General features: G+C 44.9%; 1 protein-coding gene across 10 annotated transcripts in view; it reads left to right on the plus strand.

Moving 5' to 3' along the window:
• LOC110501519 (MAP7 domain-containing protein 1) overlaps positions 1-20,234 on the plus strand; it is a 64,501-nt gene extending 44,267 nt beyond the window's left edge. For 4 of the 10 annotated variants that reach the window (XM_036947634.1, XM_036947663.1, XM_036947657.1 and 1 more), the window contains 12 exons: positions 699-821; positions 1,198-1,337; positions 1,646-1,776; positions 2,991-3,256; positions 3,957-4,245; positions 9,264-9,444; positions 11,501-11,605; positions 13,648-13,698; positions 13,782-13,842; positions 15,521-15,593; positions 16,658-16,893; positions 19,045-20,234. In XM_036947634.1, the coding sequence (XP_036803529.1) occupies positions 699-821; positions 1,198-1,337; positions 1,646-1,776; positions 2,991-3,256; positions 3,957-4,245; positions 9,264-9,444; positions 11,501-11,605; positions 13,648-13,698; positions 13,782-13,842; positions 15,521-15,593; positions 16,658-16,893; positions 19,045-19,055 (1,667 nt within the window). In that variant the 3' untranslated portion in view covers positions 19,056-20,234. The remainder of the gene's footprint in view (positions 1-698; positions 822-1,197; positions 1,338-1,645; positions 1,777-2,990; positions 3,257-3,956; positions 4,246-9,263; positions 9,445-11,500; positions 11,606-13,647; positions 13,699-13,781; positions 13,843-15,520; positions 15,594-16,657; positions 16,894-19,044) is intronic. The other 6 variants (XM_036947647.1, XM_036947678.1, XM_036947642.1 and 3 more) reach the window with 3 other exon arrangements.
• Positions 20,235-23,730: the final 3,496 nt, after the last annotated feature.

A 23,730-nucleotide genomic window follows, 5' to 3' on the forward strand; every position in this document is an offset into this window, starting at 1 on the left:
CCTTATTATCCTTCAGGGCAGGTTTAATAGGGAAGTGGGACGTGTACCATAAACGACCCCGAGCAAACCTCTGCAGTGGACTTCTTTCATCTCTCTCCTCCCTCGTTTTCAATGTCAATGTTCTGAACAGCTGCCTCCATAGCCAGAGGTGTTTTTCTAAATAAAGGATGTTGCTAACTCTGGCAGTGCTTGCTTTATACTGCTCTGGCATATAGGTTGTGTTCTTCCTCCCTCTCATGTTATTATGTGTCTGGAAGTTTTCCCAGTCTAATCTGGAACCCACCATTTCCCCATAGAGCATGTTTACTAGAGACATAAGGGTTTTTGCGGGTGAGATAGTGTTATTTGATCTGTCATTATAATATATAAGGTGGGAAAGCTAACTGAGCAAAGCTTAGCTCACTATTTTATATGAAACGAGAAGCAAAAGGTACTTTCTGTGATGCTGCGATGTGAATGCGAGAATGGATCATTTACTAAAATTGGTTTGCAATAGTTATCAAACAGTTCGGTAACAGTAAGGTGCATTTTAATGCTGTTTGAACACTGACGTCGTCTGACGTAGCGATACAGAAGTGGAGACATTCACGGTGTCTCTAAGAGGCAAACCAGCTTTGGAAATGAAGCTGGTTTGCCCCTTGGGCCACCATAGGATTTTGAATATATGCGATAACATTGGTAATGTTTGTCCCCTCCAGCAGCCCGTAGCCTCCAGCTGAGCCCGTGGGAGAGCAGCATTGTGGACCGACTGATGACGCCCACCCTGTCCTTTCTGGCCCGTAGTCGCAGCGTCGCCAGCGTGCTCAGCAACGGTAAAGACCGTAAGTAGTTAGCACAGTCACACTGGGATAGATGAGACCTGCTATTAGTGGGTATCTTTGTCATTTAGATCAGCATCTCTCCAACCTATCCTCTTGGCCCCCAGCAGTTCCATGTAATTGATCAATTTGCTCCAGTCAGAGCTAGCATATCTGATTCCACTTGTCAACTAATCATCAAGCCCTTGAATGAGCTTATGAACTACGATAAGAGGTTTGAGAAACTCTGATGTAGGGTATGTGACGTGATGTGCGGCATTGAATACCTTTGTTTGCTAGGCTCTGCTTGTGTTTTTAGATATGGGTGTCGTATGTATTTCTCCAACCTCCCTTCTCTCTATCTCCCGCCTGCTCTCTATGTGCCTCTCCTTCTCTCCAGAGTCGCCCCTATGCCCTCGTTCGGCCTCGGCCAGCCCGCTGACGCTGTGTGCCCACCGGCCTCACCACCGCTGCTCCGACCGCTGGAGGGTGACGTCCAGCACGCCCGACATCACCCAGCGCCGACGCGACTCCACGCCGGTATGTCAACCACCCCTTTTTCTTTCCTTTCGTGTTTTTCAATTTCATTGGCAGGATAGGGATGAGAGTAGATGCCAGAGATACAAATCGAAGAGGGTCCTAGACAGTGAAGGGCACAGACAGACAGGACTTTGACACCTGTTCAACCAGACCCTACTACCATCCCTTACCGTTTAAATGCGATGCAACACTGTTTGGCACTTTTCAATAAGCTAGAATGTACCGTGTAATTTTGGTGTTTCGAGAGAGAGGTTTTGATCATTCATACCTTACTGATGGTTTGTGTCTTGGCCCTTGTCTCTCTGCAGATAGAGAAGAAAAAGAAAGAGAAGAAGGACAAGGAGCGGGAGAACGAGAAGGAGAAGAGTGCTCTCAGCAAAGTCAAGGTGCTGAAGAAGAGACAGTCCTTACCCAGTATGAGACACAAACCGGACCCCAGGTAACCGACCCTCACACAGATCTACTGTATCTGCCTTTGGCACAGTAAAGCATTGAACACCCTTTACCCACTACTGAGCCGAGTCGAACCAAGTCAAGCCAAGGCTGTGCTGTATTGTCCTGGTTACACATCCACCAAAGTTGTTGAAAACTTGCAGGAAAGGATCATGTGTAAAGAACATATACAAGCCAGCACAGCATACATAGATTGGGTTGACATTATAGTGTGAATAGGGTGAAACACTACAATTAGAGCTTAGAGTGTTTATTTAGGTTAGGGATACAGTAAGAGACAAAGATACCATGGCTGTGAGTGCAGATGGTGAAACCAGCGTGTCTGTGTGTTTAAGTGAACTCAGGCTAAGACTTAAAAGCATGAGGCCCCTGAGCCGAAGGATATTTATCCAGTGCGTTTAGCATAGCCGGCCGCGGGACGTGGAAATGGATGGGCTCACTGATAGATAGAGGGGAAGAGGGAGACAAAAATGAGTGCTGTGACTTAACAAAGGAGGAGAGAGAGAGAGAGAGAGAGAGAGAGAGAGAGAGAGAGAGAGAGAGAGAGAGAGAGAGAGAGAGAGAGAGAGAGAGAGAGAGAGAGAGAGAGAGAGAGAGAGAGAGAGAGAGAGAGAGAGAGAGAGAGAGAGAGAGAGAGAGAGAGAGAGAGAGAGAGAGAGAGAGAGAGAGAGAGAGAGAGAGAGAGAGAGCTGAGGATGCCGTAAGGAAGAAGAGAAGTACACACACACATCACTCTGGTATAATGGAACTTTCCCGTCCCGAACGGTGACTATTACACTGTCTACTGCTGGGAAACCATCCCATAATGCTCTGTCACAGACCACACAATGTTACACGTGTTATGTTGTGTTGTGTCGTGTCTGACCCTTGCTACCTGGTGAGGTCATGTTTATTGACTGCTGTCTGAGACTTGAGGTTAGGGAGGCACATATGAAACAGTTCACTAGTATTAATTCAATGGATGTATTATTGGTGGTCTCCTTGCTTGATTGTATATAGAGGCGGGCAATTTTTTCATCCCTAGGACTGGATATGACTAAATGTTCGACTAAACTTTACTTAACTGTTGTTTGCTTATTATTATTTACATATTTCTAATTATTTCTAATGATTTGTCAGACATACTGTATCTATTCATGTTTTTCATAATATAACTCTCTCACACTCTGCCCCCCTCGCTCCCTTCCTCCCTCTTTCCAGTCCTAGTCTCTTATCCAGACAGCGGGCTGCCTCACCTGCCACTACTCCTAGAGCAAGACCTTCCTCCTCTTCTCCTAGCCCTGCTGCCTCCCCCAAACCTCCCTCCTCAGCCCGGGCTAGTCCCTCCACCCCCAAGGCCCGGCCCAAGAGGGCTAGGACCCCGGCCCGGGTGGACCACGGGCGCACCTCCTCCCCCGTACCCCTGGAGAGGGCCAGGGAGACCCGCGGCCGTAGGTCAGCCACACCCGAGGAGCCCAAAGGCAAGAGTGAGTATGCAGTAGCTAGTTAGTACCCCCAGGTGGAGGGTTATGTGTTAGTACAGTGTACTCCTCTTACAGGGATGAGAGAACACTGTGTACCCATACAATTCATTTAATTTCCCCCTGACACAAGTTGGATTTTAGTGTGTCTGTTTTCTGTAGGCCAATGCCTGCCACGGCTGATTCATACTTTGCTTCTTTAGTTCTTTGTGGTTTGGCTCAGTTGTTCCCTTTGCTGAGAAGAGTGAACTTGAAACTCAAACTGGAAAAAGGGAATGCGTATGTACGAGTGTCAGTGCGCAGTAGAGTCGGCACAGCCAGAGGATGATTACCGTCGTAGGTAATTAGGCACGCCAGCAATGCCAGCTCGTTAAGTGAGTTACACAGCTTCTCTGTCTTGCTCTCCTTCACACTCATTGAGGAACAGCAGAGGTGGTGCTAATTACTGAAAAATGCTATAATTACAAGTCTCCCAAGTTTACAGAAATTAAAAATGGCCAAAGTTTCCATGCTTTGCCACTGTTTGAATCAATCAAGACGAATCTAGACCAGAGGTCCAGTGTACTTGTCATAGTTTAATTACACAGTTTAATCAAGGTTTCAGCTTAAAGAAGACGATAGCGTGAACAGTGATTTGTCTATTGAAAAATATTTTTATTGGACTTTCCCATTCCTCTCCTCTTTTCCTGTTCAACTCTCTCTCCAGGCTCCCCCGTTCCTTCAATCGTGGTATCCTCTGCTCTGGCCACGCCCCCTTCGCTGAGTACACCAAACACGATGGCCACCACCACTCCCTCTGAGGTCCCTCCTTCTGCCCAATCAACCCCCAGTGTCCCTGCATCGTCCCCAGCCCCAGCCTCCTCGTCAGCCAAGCCCATGGCGGGCACCAACAACCCAGAGGAGGCCGCCCGGATCCTGGCCGAGAAGAGGAGGCAGGCCCGGGAGCAGAGGGAGCGGGAGGAGCAGGAGAAACGCGAGCTGGAGGAGAGAGAGAAGTGAGAATCATATTATCCTCATTTGCAGTACATAAACCCACACTGGAGAGAGCCAGAGCAGCGTCTAGTCGGGTTGCAAAATTCCTGAAATTTCCACAATATTCCCAGGTCTTCCAGAAACACCTTATATCCATGATACTTTCTACTGTAAAGACAACCTATCTCTTACCAGCTTGAAGGGACAAGGTGGAAGTAACCATGGCAGCACATCACAATTTGAATAATTTCAAGTGTAAAGCATCAGCATATGGATCACAGTACAGTTCTCCACCGTATCGTATGCAGGGCAGAATTAGACCACACAGCGCTGTCTGTGATACAGTATGTGTGGTGCTCGTGTTACCCCCAGAGGTGTGGAGCTGTTGACATTTGTGTAACGCTTTAAGTTGCCCCCCTCCGCTCAGGTTTATGAGCTAAAAAGGATTTCCCGCGTCAGCCTATTGTGCCATGTTGACCACAGTTACTATGTGACCCCTGGGTATTTATATCGGGACAGCTGTCAGGCTGGGCAATGGGCTCCTGTTGCTCTCTGTTCCTCTCCATTTTATCAGCAGGCAACTATTTCCTTTTAAAATAGTTTCATTTCCTGATTGTGTTCAACTTTTTATTTTTCTGACACAGCTATTGCCAATGTTGTACAAAGACAAAGATTCACTCTTTAAGATAGAGCACATGTTAACTGATTTATTCTAAATCTAGATGTATACAGTGCCTTCTGGAAAGTATTCAGACCCCTTGACTTTTTTCCACATTTTGTTAGGTCACAGCCTTATTCTAAAATTGATTTAATCGTTTTTTACACACACACATTGTTTGCTAATTTATATTAAAAAAAAAAACTATATCACATTTACAGTGGCATGAAAAAGTATGTGAACCCTTTGGAATTACCTGGACTTCTGCATAAATTGGTCATCAAATTTGATCTTCATCTAAGTCACAACAATAGACAAACACAGTCTGCTTCAACTAATAACACGCAAATTATTGTATTTTTCTTGTCTATATTCAATACATCATTTAAACATTCACAGTGTAGGTTGGAAAAAGTATGTGAACCTCTAGGCTAATTACTTTTCCAAAAGCTAATTGGAGTCAGGAGTCAGCTAACCTGGAGTCCAATCAATGAGATAAGATAGGTGATGTTGGTTCGAGCTGCCCTGCCCTATAAAAAACACAAAATGTTAGTTTGCTATTCAACAAGAAGCATTGCCTGATGTGAACCATGCCTCAAACAAGAAGAGATCTCAGAAGACCTAGGATAAAGAATTGTTGACTTGCATAACGTTGGAAAGGGTTACAAAAGTATCTCTAAAAGCCTTGATGTTCATCACTCCACGGTAAGACAAATTGTCTATAAATGGAGAAAGTTCAACACTGTTGGTACTCTCCCTAGGAGTGGCTGTCCTGCAAAGATTACTGCAGCAGCACAGATCAGAATGCTCAATGGGGTTAAGAAGAATCCTAGAGTGTCAGCTAAAGACTTACAGAAATCTCTGTAACATGCTAACATCTCTGTTGATGAGTCTACGACACGTAAAACACTAAACAAGAATGGGGTTCATGGGAGGACACCATGGAAGAAGCCACTGCTGTCCAAAAAAAACCCATTGCTGCATGTCTGAAGTTCGCAAAAGAGCACCTGGATGTTCCACAGTGTTACTGGCAACATATTCTGTGGACAGATTAAACTAAAGTTGAGTTGTTTGGAAGGAACACACAACCCTATGTGTGAAGAAAAAAGGCACAGCACACCAACATCAAAACCTCATCCTAACAGTAAAGTATGGTGGAGGGAGCATCATGGTTTGGGGCTGCCTCAGGGCCTGGACAGCTTACTATCATCAGCGGAAAAATGAATTTGCAAGTTTATCACAACATTTTGCAGGAGAATGTAAGACTATCTGCTCGCCAATTGAAGCTCATCAGAAGTTGGGTGATGCAACAGGACAATGACCCAAAACACAAAAGTAAATCAACAGCAGAATGGCTTCAACAGAAGAAAATAAACCTTCTGGAGTGGCCCAGTCAGAGTCCTGCCCTCAACCCGTTTTGAAACACTGTGACATGACCTCAAGTGAGCGGTTCACACCAGACATCCCAAGAATATTGCTGAACTGAAACAGTTTTGTAAAGATGAATGGTCCAAAATTCCTCCTGACTGTTGTGCAGATCTGATCCACAACTACAGAAAACATTTGGTTGAGGTTATTGCTGACAAAGGAGGGTCAACCAGTTATTAAATCCAAGGGTTGACATACTTTTCCCACCCTGCACTGTGAATGTTTACACGGTGTTCTCAATAAAGACATGAAAAAATATAATTTTTTGTGTGTTATTAGTTTAAGCAGACTGTGTTTGTCTAGTGTTGTGACTTAGATAAGGATCAGATCACGTTTTATGACCAATTTATGCAGAAATACATGTAATTCTAAAGGGTTCACATTAGAGGTCGACAGATTAATCGGAATGGCCGATTAATTAGGGACGATTTCAAGTTTTCATAACAATCGGTAATCTGCATTTTTAGACACCGATCATGGCCGATTACATTGCACTCCACGAGGAGACTGCGTGGCAGGCTGACTACCTGTTATGTGAGTGCAGCAAGGAGCCAAAGTAAGGTGCTAGCTAGCATTAAACGTATCTTATAAAAAAACAATCAATCTTAACATAATCACTAGTTAACTACACATGGTTGATGATATTACTAGTTTACTTCGCCAAACTGGTGATTTAACAAGAGCATTCGCGAACAAAGCACTGTCGTTGCACCAATGTGTACCTAACCATAAACATCAATGCCTTTCTTAAAATCAATACACAAGTATATATTTTTAAACCTGCATATTTAGTTAATATTGCCTGCTAACATGAATTTCTTTTAACAACAGGAAATTGTGTCACTTCTCTTGCGTTCATTGCACGCAGAGTTAGGGTATATGCAACAGTTTGGGCCGCCTGGCTCGTTGCAAACTAATTTGCCAGAATTTTACGTTGTGCAATGTAACAGGAATAAGTCTATGATTTGATATTTGATAGAGCAGTCTGACTGAGTGGTGGTAGGCAGCAGCAGGCTTGTAAGCATTCATTCAAACAGCACTTTTGTGCGTTTGCCAGCAGCTCTTCACAATGCTTCAAGCATTGCGCTGTTTATGACTTCAAGCCTATCAACTCCCGAGATTAGGCTGGTGTAACCGATGTGAAATGGCTAGTTAGCGGGGCGTGCGCTAATAGCGTTTCAAACGTCACTCGCTCTGTGACTTGGAGTAGTATTTCCCCTTGCTCTGCAAGGGCCGCGGCTTTTGTGGAGCGATGGGTAATGATGCTTCGAGGGTGGCTGTTGTTGATGCGTTCCTGGTTCGAGCCCAGGTATGGGCGAGGAGAGGGACGGAAGCTATACTGTTACACTGGCAATACTAAAGTGCCTATAAGAACATCCAATAGTCAAAGGTATATGAAATACAAATGGTATAGAGAGAAATAGTCCTATAATTCCTATAATAACCTCAACCTAAAACATCTTACCTGGGAATATTGAAGACTCATGTTAACAGGAACCACCAGCTTTCATATGTTCTCATGTTCTGAGCAAGGAACTTAAAACATTATGATTTTTACATGGCACATATTGCACTTTTACTTCCTTCTCCAACACTTTGCAGTATTTAAACAAAATTTAACATGTTTCATTATTTATTAGAGGCTAAATTGATTTGATTGATGTATTATATTAAGTTAATAATAATAATAAAAGTGTTCATTCAGTACTGTTGTAATTGTCATTTATTACAAATATATATATATTTTTTAAATCGGCCAATTAATCGAGATCTGCTTTCTTTGGTCCTCCAATAATCGGTATCGGTATCGGCGTTGAAAAATCATAATCGGTCGACCTCTAGTTCACATACGTTTTCTTACCACTGTACATAAGTATTCAGACCCTTGACTCAGTACTTTGTTGAAGCAACTTTGGCAGTGATTATGACGCTACAATCTTTGCACACCTGTATTTGGGAAGTTTCTCTCATTCTTCTCTGCAGGTCCTCAAGCTTTGTCACGTTCAATGGGGAGCGTTGCTACACAGCTATTTCATTAAGGACCTCTCTGTACTTTGCTCCGTTTATCTTTCCCTTGATCCTGACTAGTCTCCCATTTCTTGCCGCTGAAAAACATCCCCACAGCATCATGCTGCCACCGCCATGTTTCACTGTAGGGATGGTGCCAGGTTTCCTCCAGATGTGACACTGCCATTCAGGCCAAAGAGTTCAATCTTGGTTTCATCAGACCAAAGAATCTTGTTTCTCATGGTCTGAGAGTCTTTAGGTGCCCATTGGCAAACTCCAAGCGGGCTGTCATGTGCCATTTACTGAGGAGTGGCTTCCATTTGGCCAATCTACCATAAAGGCCTGATTGGTGGACTGCTGCAGAGATGGTTGTCCTTCTGGAATGTCCTCCCATCTCCACAGAGGAACTCTATAGCTCTGTCAGAGTGATCATTGGGTTCTTGGTCACCTCCCTGACCAAGGCCCTTCTCCCCCGATTGCTCAGTTTGGCCGGGCAGGCCAACTCTAGGAAGAGTGTTGGTGGTTTCAAACTTCTTATGGAGGCCACTGTGTTCTTGGGGACCTTCAATGCTGCAGAAATGTTTTGGTGCCCTTCCCCAGATCTGTGCCTGGACACAATCCTGTCTCGGAGCTCTACAGACAATTCATTCAACCTCATGGCTTGGTTTTAGCTCTGACATGCACTGCCAACTGTGGGACCTTATATAGACAGGTGTGTGCCTTTCCCCAAATAATTTGTTTGTGTTTTTTTTGTGGAAAAAGTCAAGGGGTCTGAATACTTTCCGAAGGCACTGTACATTGGGTAAATGAGCCTATGTTTTGATTGGTATAGTGGTTGTTGATACATAATAGGTTGTATTGCTCGCTATACTCATGGCGACACAGCGAAGGTGGGGAAGAGACTGCATTATAGGTAGGATTGCTAAATGCTTGTCATCCTTTGCTCAGGGTCCTGCGAGAGGAGCGTAAGCTGCGGGAGGCGGAGGAGAGCAAGCGCAGAGAGGAGGAAGCGCGCCTCATGGCTGAGGAGCAGCGCCTGAGAGACGAGGCCCAGCGTGTGGATGAGGAGAAGGAGGCGAAGGAGAGAGCCAGGGCAGAGCAGGAGGAGAATGAGCGCCTACAGAAACAGGTGAACAAGCACCCCAACTGCCAGCAGACAGAGGGAGCTAGTCTACACACACAGAGGGAGCTAGTCTACACACACAGAGGGGGGCTAGTCTACACACACAGAGGGAGCTAGTCTACACACACAGAGGGGGGTAGTCTACACACACAGAGGGAGCTAGTCTACACACACAGAGGGAGCTAGTCTACACACACAGAGGGGGGTAGTCTACACACACAGAGGGGGGTAGTCTACACACATAGAGGGGGGTAGTCTACACACACAGAGGGGGCTAGTCTACACACACAGAGGGGGGTAGTCTACACACACAGAGGGGGCTAGTCTACACACACAGAGGGGGCTAGTCTACACAAACAGAGGGGGCTAGTCTACACACAGAGGGGCCTAGTCCACACACACAGAGGGGCCTAGTCCACACACACAGAGGGGCCTAGTCCACACACACAGAGGGGCCGAGTCCACACACACAGAGGGGCCGAGTCCACACACACAGAGGGGCCGAGTCCACACACACAGAGGGGCCTAGTCCACACACACAGAGGGGCCTAGTCCACACACACAGAGGGGCCTAGTCCACACACACAGAGGGGCCTAGTTCACACACATAGGGGCCTAGTTCACACACAGAGGGGCCTAGTCCACACACAGAGAGGGGCCTAGTCCACACACACAGAGGGGGGGGGCTGGTCTACACACACACCGAGGGGGCTGGTCTACACACACACCGAGGGGGTTGGTCTACACACACACCGAGGGGGCTGGTCTACACACACAGAGGGGGCTGGTCTACACACACACCGAGGGGGCTGGTCTACACACACAGAGGGGGCTGGTCTACACACACAGAGGGGGCTCGTCTAAACACACAGAGGGTGCTGTGTCTGTCCATCTTTCTGTCCGTCTGTCCGTCTGCTTTTCTTATTGTCCACCTACTTTGTGACAGAGAGCCTTCTGTAACCCTGTCTGTATTTAACACCCTCTCTGTCCCATATCACTACTTTAGCCAAGTTTGTCATCTACCTGACCTCATTTGATAAGGCATATCTCATAACCAACCTTGTTTCGTATATTTGTCCAAATCACTTTCAACCAATGTGATTTGTCATTAGCATCAGTCAATATTTTCCTAATGGCTACAGACATTGACATTAATGCACATTGAATTACCCCTTTCGTTTTTTTTAGATCAGCACAAAAGGTCTGAGTCTGTTTGACACACTGTCGACTTCCTGTATTTACCAATGGTTTTACCGCTGTTGCTCAGGAGCAGTCGAGGTCCAGGATCCCGAGGAACAGATGTCAGTCAGTTAGCCGGAAAACACTGTGATTCACAGAAGTGTTTGTTTGCATTGTCAACATAGACTGTGTGATAGGAGATAGGAGCTGCCCCTGGGTTTGTGTGGTTTCTGTCCCTGTCTAAGTGGTTGTTTTCTCTGGCTGGCGACCCTATGATACCGTCTAGTGCGTTGTCAGTGAAGTGTCTTTCGTAGTTTCAATAATTATGTACTTTAAACATACAGTAGCCTAGAAAGGGTATTGTGTTCAATGACAGGTGTAATACAATGACAAAATTCTCACAATGTTGAAAGTGTTCACTTCTGCTACTACAAAAAGATAGTATTTCCTGTAGTTTTACACAGTCCACTTTCTCCCTCAGGATAACGTATATACAACAACACTATTGGTGGTATTAGCATTGTAAAATCCATACAATTAAATGGAACACTAGAATGGACTTTGGCATCCCAGCGGTGTGACTAAAAGGTTTGCCATCTTGGTCAGTAATATAATGTAATCTCTATGGTAACCCTTACGGATTTCACGTGTGATCCCATGTGAAGTGTTCCAAAAAAACACATGTTCATGTGATCTTATTGTGCAGCTTATGTGATAACATGTGACAACCTGTAAAGCAACGTGTGATAACATGAAACCACACACGCGTGTAAACATGTTGACCACGTGTAAAAGTGTTCCAAAAACATATGGGAAATGTATGTTTTTTTATTTTTCTCTGTAAGGGAAGAGCATACCACATTGTAATCTGTATGCTTTCCAGAGAGAGGAGGCTGAGGCTAAGGCCAAGGAGGAGGCCGAGAAACAGCGTCTGGACAGAGAGAAACACTTCCTGAAGGAGGAGCAGGAGAGGCTGGAGAGGAAGAAGGTAAGAAAAGATCCATGCGTTCATTCTACTACATGAGTATACCCCACCGGCGTCCTCTCTACCCTGGTATCCATATCTGTGCTGTGTAGCCAACTCCTATTTAATTCCAGCCATTGTCATGCCAAAGGAGTTGGCAAGACAGCACAAACAGACTGTTTCTGCGCTATTGCCATCTCCTTATGGAATTGTCATGCCAAACAGACTGGCAAACGACTGTGTTTCTTCTGTGTTGCCTGTACTGTACATCTTCCAAAAGTACAGAGTGAAATGTTTAGGGTACATTACAGTAAGCTCACACGGGGCCTTATTCAATCAAAACGGTTATTATTGCGGGATCAGTCAAAAAATAACATTGTTCTAGTAGCAACAGGAAAGCATGCTTGATTTTGCCTTCTAATTACGTGTATTTTTGTTTCACTCTTTAGACCAGGATTTGTTGAAGATAATATCAACTTTCACATTCTTGCCGCCAAAAAGAATGATGTTGTTGGCTTTCCCTGGCTACTTGTTTTGATTTAATAGGGCTTACAGTCTCTATTTGTGTGAGCGGAAGACTATATACTAGGTCCAAGACCCCAGGCTAGATATTAACAGTAATGATGGAGAGTGAGTCCTATCTGGCCCCGTTCAGTATGCAGCCCAGGGTTTTGTGTTCTTTTTGTGTACCACCCGCAGTCACACCATGCTGTAACCTGCTAAGTCTGCTCTCTCTCCCTCTTGCTCTTTCTTTCGCTCTTACTCACCCTCTCTTTTTTCCTTCCTGTCCGTCTCTTTTCCTCCACCATCATCCCTCGCTCTCCCATTCTCCCTTCATTATTTCTCTACCCCTCTCTCTTTCTGTCTGTTTCTCTCCCTCTCCCCCTTTCTTTCCCTTCTCTCTCTCTCTCTCTCTCCCTCTCCCTCTTTATTTCCCTTCTCTCTCTCTCTCTCCCTCTCCCTCTTTCTTTCCCTTCTCTCTCCCTTCTCTCTCTCTCTCTCTCTCTCCCTTCTCTCTCTCTCTCCCTCTCCCTCTTTCTTTCCCTTCTCTCTCTCTCTCTCTCTCCCTTGTCTCTCTCTCTCTCCCTCTCCCTCTTTCTTTCCCTTCTCTCTCTCTTTCCCTCTCTCCCCTCTCTCTCTCTCTCTTTCACTCTCTCCTCCCTCTTTCTTTCCCTTCTCTCTCTCTCTCTCTCTCTCTCTCTCTCCCTCTCCCTCTTTATTTCCCTTCTCTCTCCCTTCTCTCTCTCTCTCTCTTTCCCTCTCTCCCTTCTCTCTCTCTCTCTCTTTCACTCTCTCCTCCCTCTTTTTTCCCATCTCTTATCTGAGGCTGCCAGCCCATGCAGCTCAGCTGGCCAAAGCAGCTCCACATTGTGTGTTGAGCCAGGCTCTAGTGGTATTACTGCACAAGAACAGTATGTCCTCTACCCAAACCCCTGCTTAGTCACACGCCTCTGCACACTGCTCCACAGCTGCTGTTACATACCTGACTGAGTATGGATTCTGTGGAAGCTCGCTCACACACGCATGAATGCATGGACGCGCACAGACGCACACACACCAGCGGAGGCTGCTGAGGGGAGGACGGCTCATAATAATGGCTGGAACGGAACACATGAAATGGCATCAAACACATGGAAACCATGTGTTTGATATATTTTATACCGTTCCACTAATTGCACTTCAGCCATTACCACGAGCCCGTCCTCCCCAATTAAGGTGCCACCAACCTCCTTTGACACACACACACGGACCACCTAACTCTCCACTTTACCAATAGCAAGTATTACGTCCTCGCATCTGGCATATCTGTATGTTTTACTTGATTTATGGCAGGTAGCTCTTCCCTTAGCATCATGGTTATCTTGTACCAGGTAGGATTTGGGTGTTGTTTCAGCTGTTCGGTGCCAACAAGGAGCCCATTGAGTTTAAGTTACTGCACATTTACTGTGTTACTCTGTGATTCAACCCATGGGGACTGAGTACTTCATCTGCATCCTCCACCTTGTTCACATTCTCAGTGTATTCCCTCTCTCTGACCATTGTCATCTTTGTGCCTTCTTCCTTAGCGTCTCGAGCAGATCATGAAGAGGACACGCAAGACAGACGGAGGGGAAAAGGTACTTTTGTTGAAAAGGCACAATGGCAATGCCTTCAATCAATTTAAAATATATGTAACACGTGATAATCTCTCTCTCTATAGAAAGACACCAAGTCCCCACCTCCCTCCCAAGTCAATGGCAAAGAGGCCAAGAGCAACAAAGGTAAGCAGAAAATGAAATGCAGCGTAAACCGGCGTCCATCTTTGGTCATTATATTGCTCTTGTGTTCAGGAAATCGACGTTTGGACTCAATTTGTCTCAATTAATCCTGAAAGGAATTAGATTCATTCATCGATGATATCTGGGGGGAACGGATTCAAACATCAGTGTGCTGTGTCCCTGGTCCTTTTCCAGCCTGTGTTTCACTGCCACATTAATGGAGAAGTTCAGCTCTACATACTGACTGGTTTAATAAACAAATTAAATCCCACTGGGCACAGACGTCAATTCAACGTCTATTCCACGTTCGTTCAACGTTGATTCAACCAGTGTGTGCCCAGTGGGATAATTTGGCTTCTTTGATTGGATGGCTGTATCAGTCTTAATGTTAACTTTGACATTTGTTCACTCAAAATAAAAATCCAAATCCCCATTGCCTACATTGCCAAATTCCAAGTTACACACCCATCATTTAAAGTAGGATTTAGCTGACTGTGTGTTGTTTATGTTTAGGCCCGATATATAGGATTAAAAGAAGTAGCTCACTGATCTATTCCCTACCTCTTCCTATATAATAGGAATCTTATTGATTTAGAATGGAGGGACTGAACTTCTACGTTTCACCCCTACAGTTTAGCTTCAGTACTTTGTCAAGTCAAGTTCATCTAAGCCAATTGTAGGTACTAAAATACCCGTTTCGTAAGAGCTCGCAAACAGTAAAACAACATAAACATACGTGTGAACATGCAGAGTCAGAAACAGCACAAATATCTCATTAGACTAGGCTAAAAGCACGAATGCAATAAATATGTAGTGCTGTAGTTCCGGACAAAATGGAATAAAAGGGTCAGTGAACAGTCCCTGTCCTCCCTCCTGATGTTTAGAATGTTTTGCCTTTGGTTTCATCGCCGTCTGCATTGCGTTCCCTTTTCACATGAAGACTATTTAATACTATTGTTAGCATCCCAGCCCCACTGCTTCCATTTAGGACAGTATAACCCATGCGTGTGCTTATTGTTTGCAGTCCAAACCCAGTCTGGGGGCTTTTCCGTTTCTGGGAATATCTCATGGCAGTGCATTGCATTGCAGGGTTGGCTTAGTGACTGTAAAATGGACCACTCGCCACATTTAGCCGGTCAATTTAATTCCGTCTTATTCTATCTTTATTGTTGCGGCAGGGGCAGTCGCTGTGCAGCCAGGTGTACATAAGACACAATAAATACAGTGTTCACATGACAAAGACACACAAATATCACTCCTACTTATACAATCCCCATCCCCATTTGACCACACACACACACACAACATTTTCCGATGAGAAGGATGAGTAGGAAATGGGTACATGTGGCCAGGATTCCAGTATGGTGGAAACCATTATTGGAGGCACTGATGTGGTGGGGAGTTCAGGCAAGTTGTGTGGCGCTGCTCCTCTTCAATCAGGCCTTTGGACACACTCACACAAACACACACTCACACGTGCGCGCACGCACCCACATGCTCAAATACGGACGCACTAATACACACACACACAGCCCAAGGATGTAATCATGAATCCAGCACTGGTTGGATCCATCCTGCATATTGTCATAGCACTGTCGGTGCTTGCTTCAGGGTGGCCCACGAACTGTGTGTGTGCTTGCACGTGTGTGTGTTTTACAGTGGATTTTATTTGTTTCCGCAGCCTCTGCTGACTACCAGCCAAGCCCAGAGATCAACAAGAATACAGAGAACGACCATAGTGATTTGAGAGACAGGTAAGGCTCAAAAACCGTGTCCTCTATTTCCTCTTGTCCAAAATACCTGTTAGAAATGTAAAATAGCAAGACCACCATATTACAAGACCACCATGCGTGCTAGAAAACGAGCAAACCAGAAAACAACAGTATTGGATGCCTTTTTATTTGATACATTTTTTTTCCACCTTTATTTAACCAGGTAGGCCAGCTGAGAACAAGTTCTCATTTACAACTGCGACCTGTCCAAGATAATGCAAAGCAGTGCGACACAAACAACAACACAGAGTTACACAGAAACAAACGTGCTGTCAATAACACATTAGAAAAATCTATATACAGTGTGTGCAAATGTAGTAAGATTAGGGAGGTAAGGCAATAAATAGGCCATGGTGGCGAAATAATTACAATTTATCATTAGCACTGGAGTGTTAGATCTGCAGATGATGATGTGCAAGTAGAGATACTGGGGTGCAAAAGAGTAAAAATAAAAAACAATATTGGGATGAGGGAGTTGGGTGGGCTATTTACAGATGGGCTGTGTACAGGTGCAGTGATCAGGTAAGCTGCTCTGACAGCTGATGCTTAAAGTTAGAGAGGGAGATATAAAACTCCAGCTCAGTGATTTTTGCAGAGAACTGGAGGAGGAGTTGGCTTTGGGGATGACCAGTGAAATATACCTGCTGGAGCGCGTGTTACGGGTGGCCTTCTAACCAAGACCTGTACCGATTTGTATAGTTTTAAACCGCAAAAGAAAACAGAGTCTCTGTACATAGGCTTTCAGTAGAAAAATAGAGATATTGTTTATTTATCTATTGAAATATGTTTTTTGTTTGAGGGGTAGTGTAATATAAGGTTTGAGGTCTTCAGTTAGCCACTGAGGGCAGACCAGGGTTGTATTCAGTGATGTGAAACGTTATGAATGTTGCTGTCATCGTTCTATCTATCTGACAATCATTTCTGTTCTACGTTATAGCTACGGTATAATGTTACATCTACCTGAACAGGCCCGAGGGGAAAATCTGCAACTGAACCACTTGGGGCCATAGTCCTTTTGTCTGTAACCATGTTTCACCCTCCCACAGCTCCACGGTCCATGTGGTCAACGGTGTCCAGCCTGCCAGACACGAGAATGGCCTGTCTAGCAAGGGAAACACCGCACACTTTGAGGAGGTCATCCAGCTAGCCAATCAAGGCAACAGCAGCAACGGGGGGAGGGAGAAATCAGAGAGTGACATGCCCATTGAACCAATCCTGGCCTTTGAAAGTGATGAGCCCTTCCTGAAAAAAGTGGGCACCATGAAGCCTCAACATGTCGCAGGTATACAGAGAGAGAGGGAACTCCAAGGGCCGGTTTCCTGGACACCGATTATGCTTAGTCTTGGACTAAAATGCATTTGAATAGAGAATCTCCATTGAACATGCTTTTCAGTCTAAGACTAGGCTTAATCTGTGCCTTGGAATCTGTGTCTTGGAAACCGCCCTCAAATGACATAACCTAATAATATTGTATTAGCTGTGCCAATATTTCCAGGGATTCAAGCAAGGAATCTTATCTGATTATCCTCAACCCCTAACAGTTCTTAACTATAGATTAAGCTGTGGTTCAAATACAGCAGTAATAATGGTCTCGCATCTGCTCTGGTGGTTGACTTTTCACATTAGGGCCAGGGTTCACAACGTGCCATAAAGAGGCGCCATGGGTTCGTAGTGTTGTCCTTGGCAACGAAGACCCGTCCGACTGAGCCGGTCGGTTTAGTGTTGTCTTAGATGCAAGTCGTCACGCGTGCGTACGTAAGTGTCCCTGGGGAAAGAGAGGGGGAGAGAAAGGGAGGTACAGTGGGGAGAACAAGTATTTGATACACTGCCAATTTTGCAGGTTTTCCTACTTACAAATCATGTAGAGGTCTGTAATTTTTATCATAGGTACACTTCAACTGTGAGAGACGGAATCTAAAACAAAAATCCAGAAAATCATATTGTATTATTTTTAAGTAATTAATTTGCATTTTATTGCATGACATAAGTATTTGATCACCTACCAACCAGTAAGAATTCCGGCTCTCACAGACTTGTTAGTTTTTCTTTGAGAAGCCCTCCTGTTCTCCACTCATTACCTGAATAAAATACACCTGTCCACACACTCAATCAAACAGACTCCAACCTAAAAGATAGAGAAGAGATTCTCCAACCTCAAAATTACAGACCTCTACATGCTTTGTAAGTAGGAACACCTGCAAAATCGGCAGTGTATCAAATACTTGTTCTCCCCACTATAGAAGGTGGCAGGGGGAATCCTCCAGCCCCCAGAGTGCCTAAGGTGACACAGAGGGGCGGAGGGAGTGAGGTATCTTAATACCGACTACTTTCACTCCCAGAGCTCCGGTCGCTAGGCTCAACACCCAGTGTCAAATTCCCTGAGTGTTGGGGAGCTAGCTAGCTGCCAGGAATGGAAACAGGACCCTGGCCCAGTTATGTACCCCCATCACCCTCACCCCCTCCCCACGGCGGGGTCAGTATTACTGCCCCTCGCCCCTCCACCTAGGGCTTAGTCCCCACCTGTCAGCCTGCCAGTAGGTCATACATTATATCCAAAGCAAACAGAAAAGGGTCACCAAGCTGCAACCAGACGAGCTCTGACAATATGACCCACTTTTATCAGAGTGAATTCACTCTGCCACTCACACTGCCTTCAAGTTTCACAAGTTAACATCACATTTCTAATCTTCCCTGTCTGCATACCCCGCACTCTCTTACTATGATGACTTGGAGGGGTTATTTGGTTTATGGCCGTGGGGCTGGGGGTTTGTGACTGGGGAGATTACTGTATCGACACTGATTGAATGTTATGATGTAGTTACATAGATTGGGAATCGGGGACATGTTTATTTCTAAACATACCACCGGGGGCTAGTTCAAATGGCGATATTCGTGAGCTAGTGTGGTGGACCGTTTAGTTGCCTGACAGGTGCCTCTGTCAATCTATTGCTACTGTTAGCATCAATCATACTGTGTTTATCACACTCGTAGCGCCAGCTAGCTATCACTCACTCACATGATGGGCGACTGAATGGTCGTTGATGGTCCGTCATTAAAAGGAGTCAGGATTCTGCCTGAAGCCTCTGCTGTTTGGTTTGATTAGCCTCTTCATTTCCCCATAAAAACAAGCCTATAAAGCCTTGTGGGTTCATGCCCTTTGTGACATCCACTCAGGACCTTTTAAAATGTAGTATTGTTGCCAGGTCAAGGGTTTATAAGCCTCGTCTTTAGCATGGACAGTGAGGGTGGGTCCTCCTCACACATTTACAAATGCTGAAATTGGCGACCATTTTGGCTCACCATTTAGATGGCGCATTCAGAACGGCTCTAAATGGACACCATTTAGGATCTCTGGTGTTTTTTCTTGTTGTGTGGTGTACCACTGTGTTGAAACTGACCCTCATCTTGTCCTCTCTGTTTATTATCTCTCCAGAGGTCCTGTGAGGTGTGCCACTCATAAAGGCGATTCTTAGGCCCCCCCTTCCCGCACCTTCCCGAATCCAGCCTCCACTCGTACGGGTAGAGGGCCCCCCTCTTCCCGAAGGTGCACATCCCCAATGACCTGTGCCAAACCAATCACAGACTGCTTTCTAGGCCCAAAAAAACAAGGGCAGAAGAAAAGGGCAGAAGAAGATGAAGAAGAAGCAACAACTCTGCATTCTGCAAAAAAGACACAAGCAAAACACAAAAACAGGATATGACGTCATCGCCACCCGACAGGGTGCATCAGTGTTACCATTTGTAGATGGTAGAAGATAACGCAGCATCAATTCTTCCACAGCAGTATCATCCATGGTAGATTTCAGTAGCCCTGGGGGTAAAAAAATACACATTTGACACAAATGAGTAATTGTTGATATTATTGTGCTGACGAGTTGAAAGAGAAGTGAGTTGGCTTTTTGTTTCTAATGTTTAGTTTATTTAAGAGAAATGTAAGGACTGGGTACAGTTGTATGTGAATAATGTAAATGAAAACTTGAGAGTTGGACTAAATGAGGGAGGGGTCTGTGGAATAAATTGTGTGTGAATTTATGAAAGGAATCCCAATGTTTACTTAACTCCTGCCTTTCAAGGTTTTCCCAGTAACTAATATGTATTGGAAACGTAATGATATGGTCTCTATAAACATTTTTGTAAATGTTCTGTAAATGGAGCTACACTGCAAATAGAATGTCTCCAAAATACTGAAGATGACGTTTGACAACGTTTTGACAATGTAAGAATGACATTGTTGCAGCACAGCGTTAGTTGTCTCCAAGGAGCGCTATAGAAATGAACAAGGGATCAGTTGAACGAAAAACAGCACACACGTGGGTACTCCAGATTCAGGATTGGTAAGCCTTGGGTCAAATCAGTGATCCATTCAGTTTAATCAGTGTTGAAACAGAATGTACACAAGGGCATCCCATCCCACCATTTTAAAAATCAGTGCAGTTTAGTTTTTTTTCTCAACCTGAGCAAGAAGCATGATATGCTGCCACCTCCCATCGAAATTCCACAGATTCTAATGCGTTTGAAAATGAAATGCTGGTGTGTGTATATGCTATAAATACATTTTGTTGTGTATTGAAGGGTCAGAGGGAGTATCGGGAGTCTTATTAAAGAGAACATTGTTGTCCAGTAGTCTGTGGTTTAGTTTTCCTTCATTTTTTTTCTTGTCTTTTGTATATAGTCTGTCCACAATCTGGATGGATAAGATTTGGAATGACACTCGAAACCAGCAAAAATACGACCAAGAAAACACTATTGTTACAAAACGGGCGAGACTGAAAAGACAGACACACTGTAGACTGTGTTTAGGTTGAATGTGCTCATTGATTCTTTGAATGTCTGTCATTTATCAGAAACAGACAAATCGAACAAAACGCATGACGTTTCACCAAGTAGAACATTTAGGAAATATTTCCCCCTTTTAAGCTGGCCTTCAAAGTCCAATGCCAACTCATTTAGACACACTGTTGACAGCCTGAGGAACCAAATACAATGCTACACAACCACCAGAAAACCAGATCTGGAGATGGTTTTGAGAGAGAGAGAGAGAGACTGGCTATTTTTTTAGGGGGGTACAGTGACTTAGCTCAGCTGTCCTTCAATTTGGTATTCTTTTCCCAAGGCCCAGTGGGTGTTCATGCCTCCCATGCTCTTACCACATCACTGCTCCCACATTCTGGTGGTGAGAGGGGGCTGACAATGTTGATGAACGCTCGCCATTTGCTGTTCGCCATCCGTTTTCCCTGCAAAGCAGCTGGACTATATTACCAGCACGATTTATGTCCCTCCGCTCCCCAACGTAAACGCATGCCGTACTGATCATCACGCGCAACTCTCATTTGACTAATACGACTTATAACTGCTAATGCACCTCGGCGAGTCTAATGACAATGACTTAATGCAAGACACTAATGGACTTGGCTAGGGAGAAGTACGTTTGACTTATTAGCCCAAACACGGAGGTGTCTTCCCCGCACTACTGGTGTGTTTCGAAGTCACTGTAATGTTTTGAGAATCTCTTCTCTATCTTTGAATCACATTTAGTTTGGTTACTCGGGTATGGCCTGATTCATGTCTTGGAACAATGATGTAATGGTTTTCTTATTGACTTAACTTCCCCTGTCTAGTTGGATCAGTGAATATTGATAGAATGATACGTGTCCCTGTAGAGTATAAACTAGATGGCTCGTCTTTTTACGAGCACATGATCTAACCGTATAAATCTTATCTCACTGGGATAACATCTAGCCGACTGACGCAGTTGCTTAGATTAGAATAGTCACTAGAAAATCTATTTAACAGCTGTATTCATCCGGCCCAGCAGAGGGCAGTCCAGCAACACAGGTGTCAAACCACAGATCACATTTGCCCACACATGTTCACTCTCTGACTGCTCTCTCAGTCAGTGGAGGCTGGTGGGTGGAGCTATAGGAGGATGGACTCATTGTAATGGTTGGAATCATTGTAATGGTTGGAATGGAATGAATGGAACAGAGTCAAATGTGGTTTCCATACGTTTGACACCGTTCCATTTATTCCATTCCAGCCATTACAATGAGCCCGTCCTCCTATAGCTCCTCCCGCCTGCCTCCATTGCTCTCAGTCAATGATGTAGCCTACCAACAAAACCAGAGAAAGAGAGTGTGTGTCATAGAGAGATAGTGATTCACACATTCAAATCCCAAACATATCTAAAAGACAGTCATAAAACTTTCAATAGAAATGTTATAGTCAAGCTTTAGTGTGTTCCCTCTCTTCATCCACTTAGTCAAGACCCAGTTTGCCCATAGTGCTGCCTAGAGGGCGAGGGGCAACTATTTTTAGGCGGATGTCAGCAGACAAGTAATGAGTAATGGAAGGGGCAGTGGGCAATGCCAAGGTGCTGAATGAATTCTCAGAGAATGGAGGGTGAAAAGAGGAGGAGGTATGTGTGTGTGTGAGAGAGAGAAAGAGAGAGTGTGTGGTGTGTTTGTGCGTGTTTGTGTGTGAGAGAGTGTGTGTTCGTTAGATTTACGAGGCTCTGACGGACATGGAGCAGGATAAAGGTGCCTGTTGGTCAGAGTTAGGGCATGCCACTCACTCCTGGGATAGCAGGGCTGGGTGACATAGTGGCGGTGCAGATTTGGCAACATCACTTTGATCTATTGGTCTATTATCTCATCAGCGGACGGAGAGCTGCCCAGCCTGCCTGCTGATAGGTGTACTGGAGATGTTGCCATATCAACCCTATTCTTAGATCGCATTCCTCTTCACAGGGTGGAGAGGCCATAAGATTTAGCCTTATAGAGAACGGTAAAACAGGAATTAACCGAGCTAATTCAGTCCTCTATGACTTTGCTTGTTATCTTATCTGGGTATTCTCAGACAAACATTGGTTGTCTGTTATTCTACCATTACCAATCCAACTACTGTAAAAAGCCCGATGCATTTGGCAGTCATGTCTACCTCACTTCCCATTCACGACGTGGTGCAACTTGCATCCGCTGTTGTTCTTGTCGTAAACCCTCTGCACCTTTTGACCCGTGGAATCTTGTAAACGGTGTGGAAGCGCAAATGTGTCGTCTGTGCCTGCCGGATTTAACGAGGTAGACAGGTCAGTGAGGGGTCAAGCCATGCCTGCATCTGAACCATGAAAAACTAGAGAGACCACACACACACACACACACACACAGGCATGCACACACTAACACAAAGGGATGCACACACACACGCAAGTTTACGCACGCACGCACACACACACCCCTAATACAGTACATTGCACCCTTTATCTGCTCAGCAACAACAACAGGACCCCTTAACACAGCTGCTATCTGATGGCAACACATTAATAGCAGGCCACAGAAAGGCAGGCACTCCAAATAAGCCAATTTCTTTATCCCTGGAGATGCTGTTCCACCTCCAAGTTGACCTGGCCTCTCAACTGCTCTGACGAGAGACAAGGGTTTCTAACAGCTGCCCCAAACCAGAACCTATCACCATCCTACAGTGCCTGTTGTTATGGAGTTGCTGATTGGGAGGTCTCAGGGCCCACATTCCATGGGGGTGGCCCAACCACAGTGGTCACAAAGTAGCTGACTCTAGAAAGGTATCAGCTGGAGCATTGACACAACTTTTGGAGTTAATTTTCATGCAGGCACATTCTTGGGCACTCTTTGATGAGGAGTGTGGACCTTTGGGGTTGATGTATAGAGTGGATACAAGCATATTGGTTTTAAGTTAGAACAGACAGGTGTTGTTGAGAAGGGAAGCATATGCTGTATAGACACAGTACAAGTCAAAAGTTTGGACACACCTACTTATTCAAGCATTTTTCTTTATTTTTACTATTTTCTACATTGTAGAATGAAATAACACATATGGAATCATATAGTAAACAGAAAAATGTTTTAAAAAATCTAAATATATTTTAGATTTTAGATTCTTCAAAGTAGCCACCCTTTACCTTGATGACAGCATTGCACACTAGTGGCACTCTTTTTTCAATCAGCTTCGCCTGGAATGCTTTTCGGCAGGGTCTTGAAGGAGTTCCTACATATGCTGATCACTTGTTGGCTGCTTTTCCTTCAGTCTGCGATCCAACTTATCCCAAAACATCTGAATTGGGTTGAGGTCGGGTGACTGTAGAGGC

The sequence above is a fragment of the Oncorhynchus mykiss genome, chromosome 2 (assembly GCF_013265735.2).
Source record: "Oncorhynchus mykiss isolate Arlee chromosome 2, USDA_OmykA_1.1, whole genome shotgun sequence".
NCBI classification, from domain to species: Eukaryota; Metazoa; Chordata; class Actinopteri; order Salmoniformes; family Salmonidae; genus Oncorhynchus; species Oncorhynchus mykiss.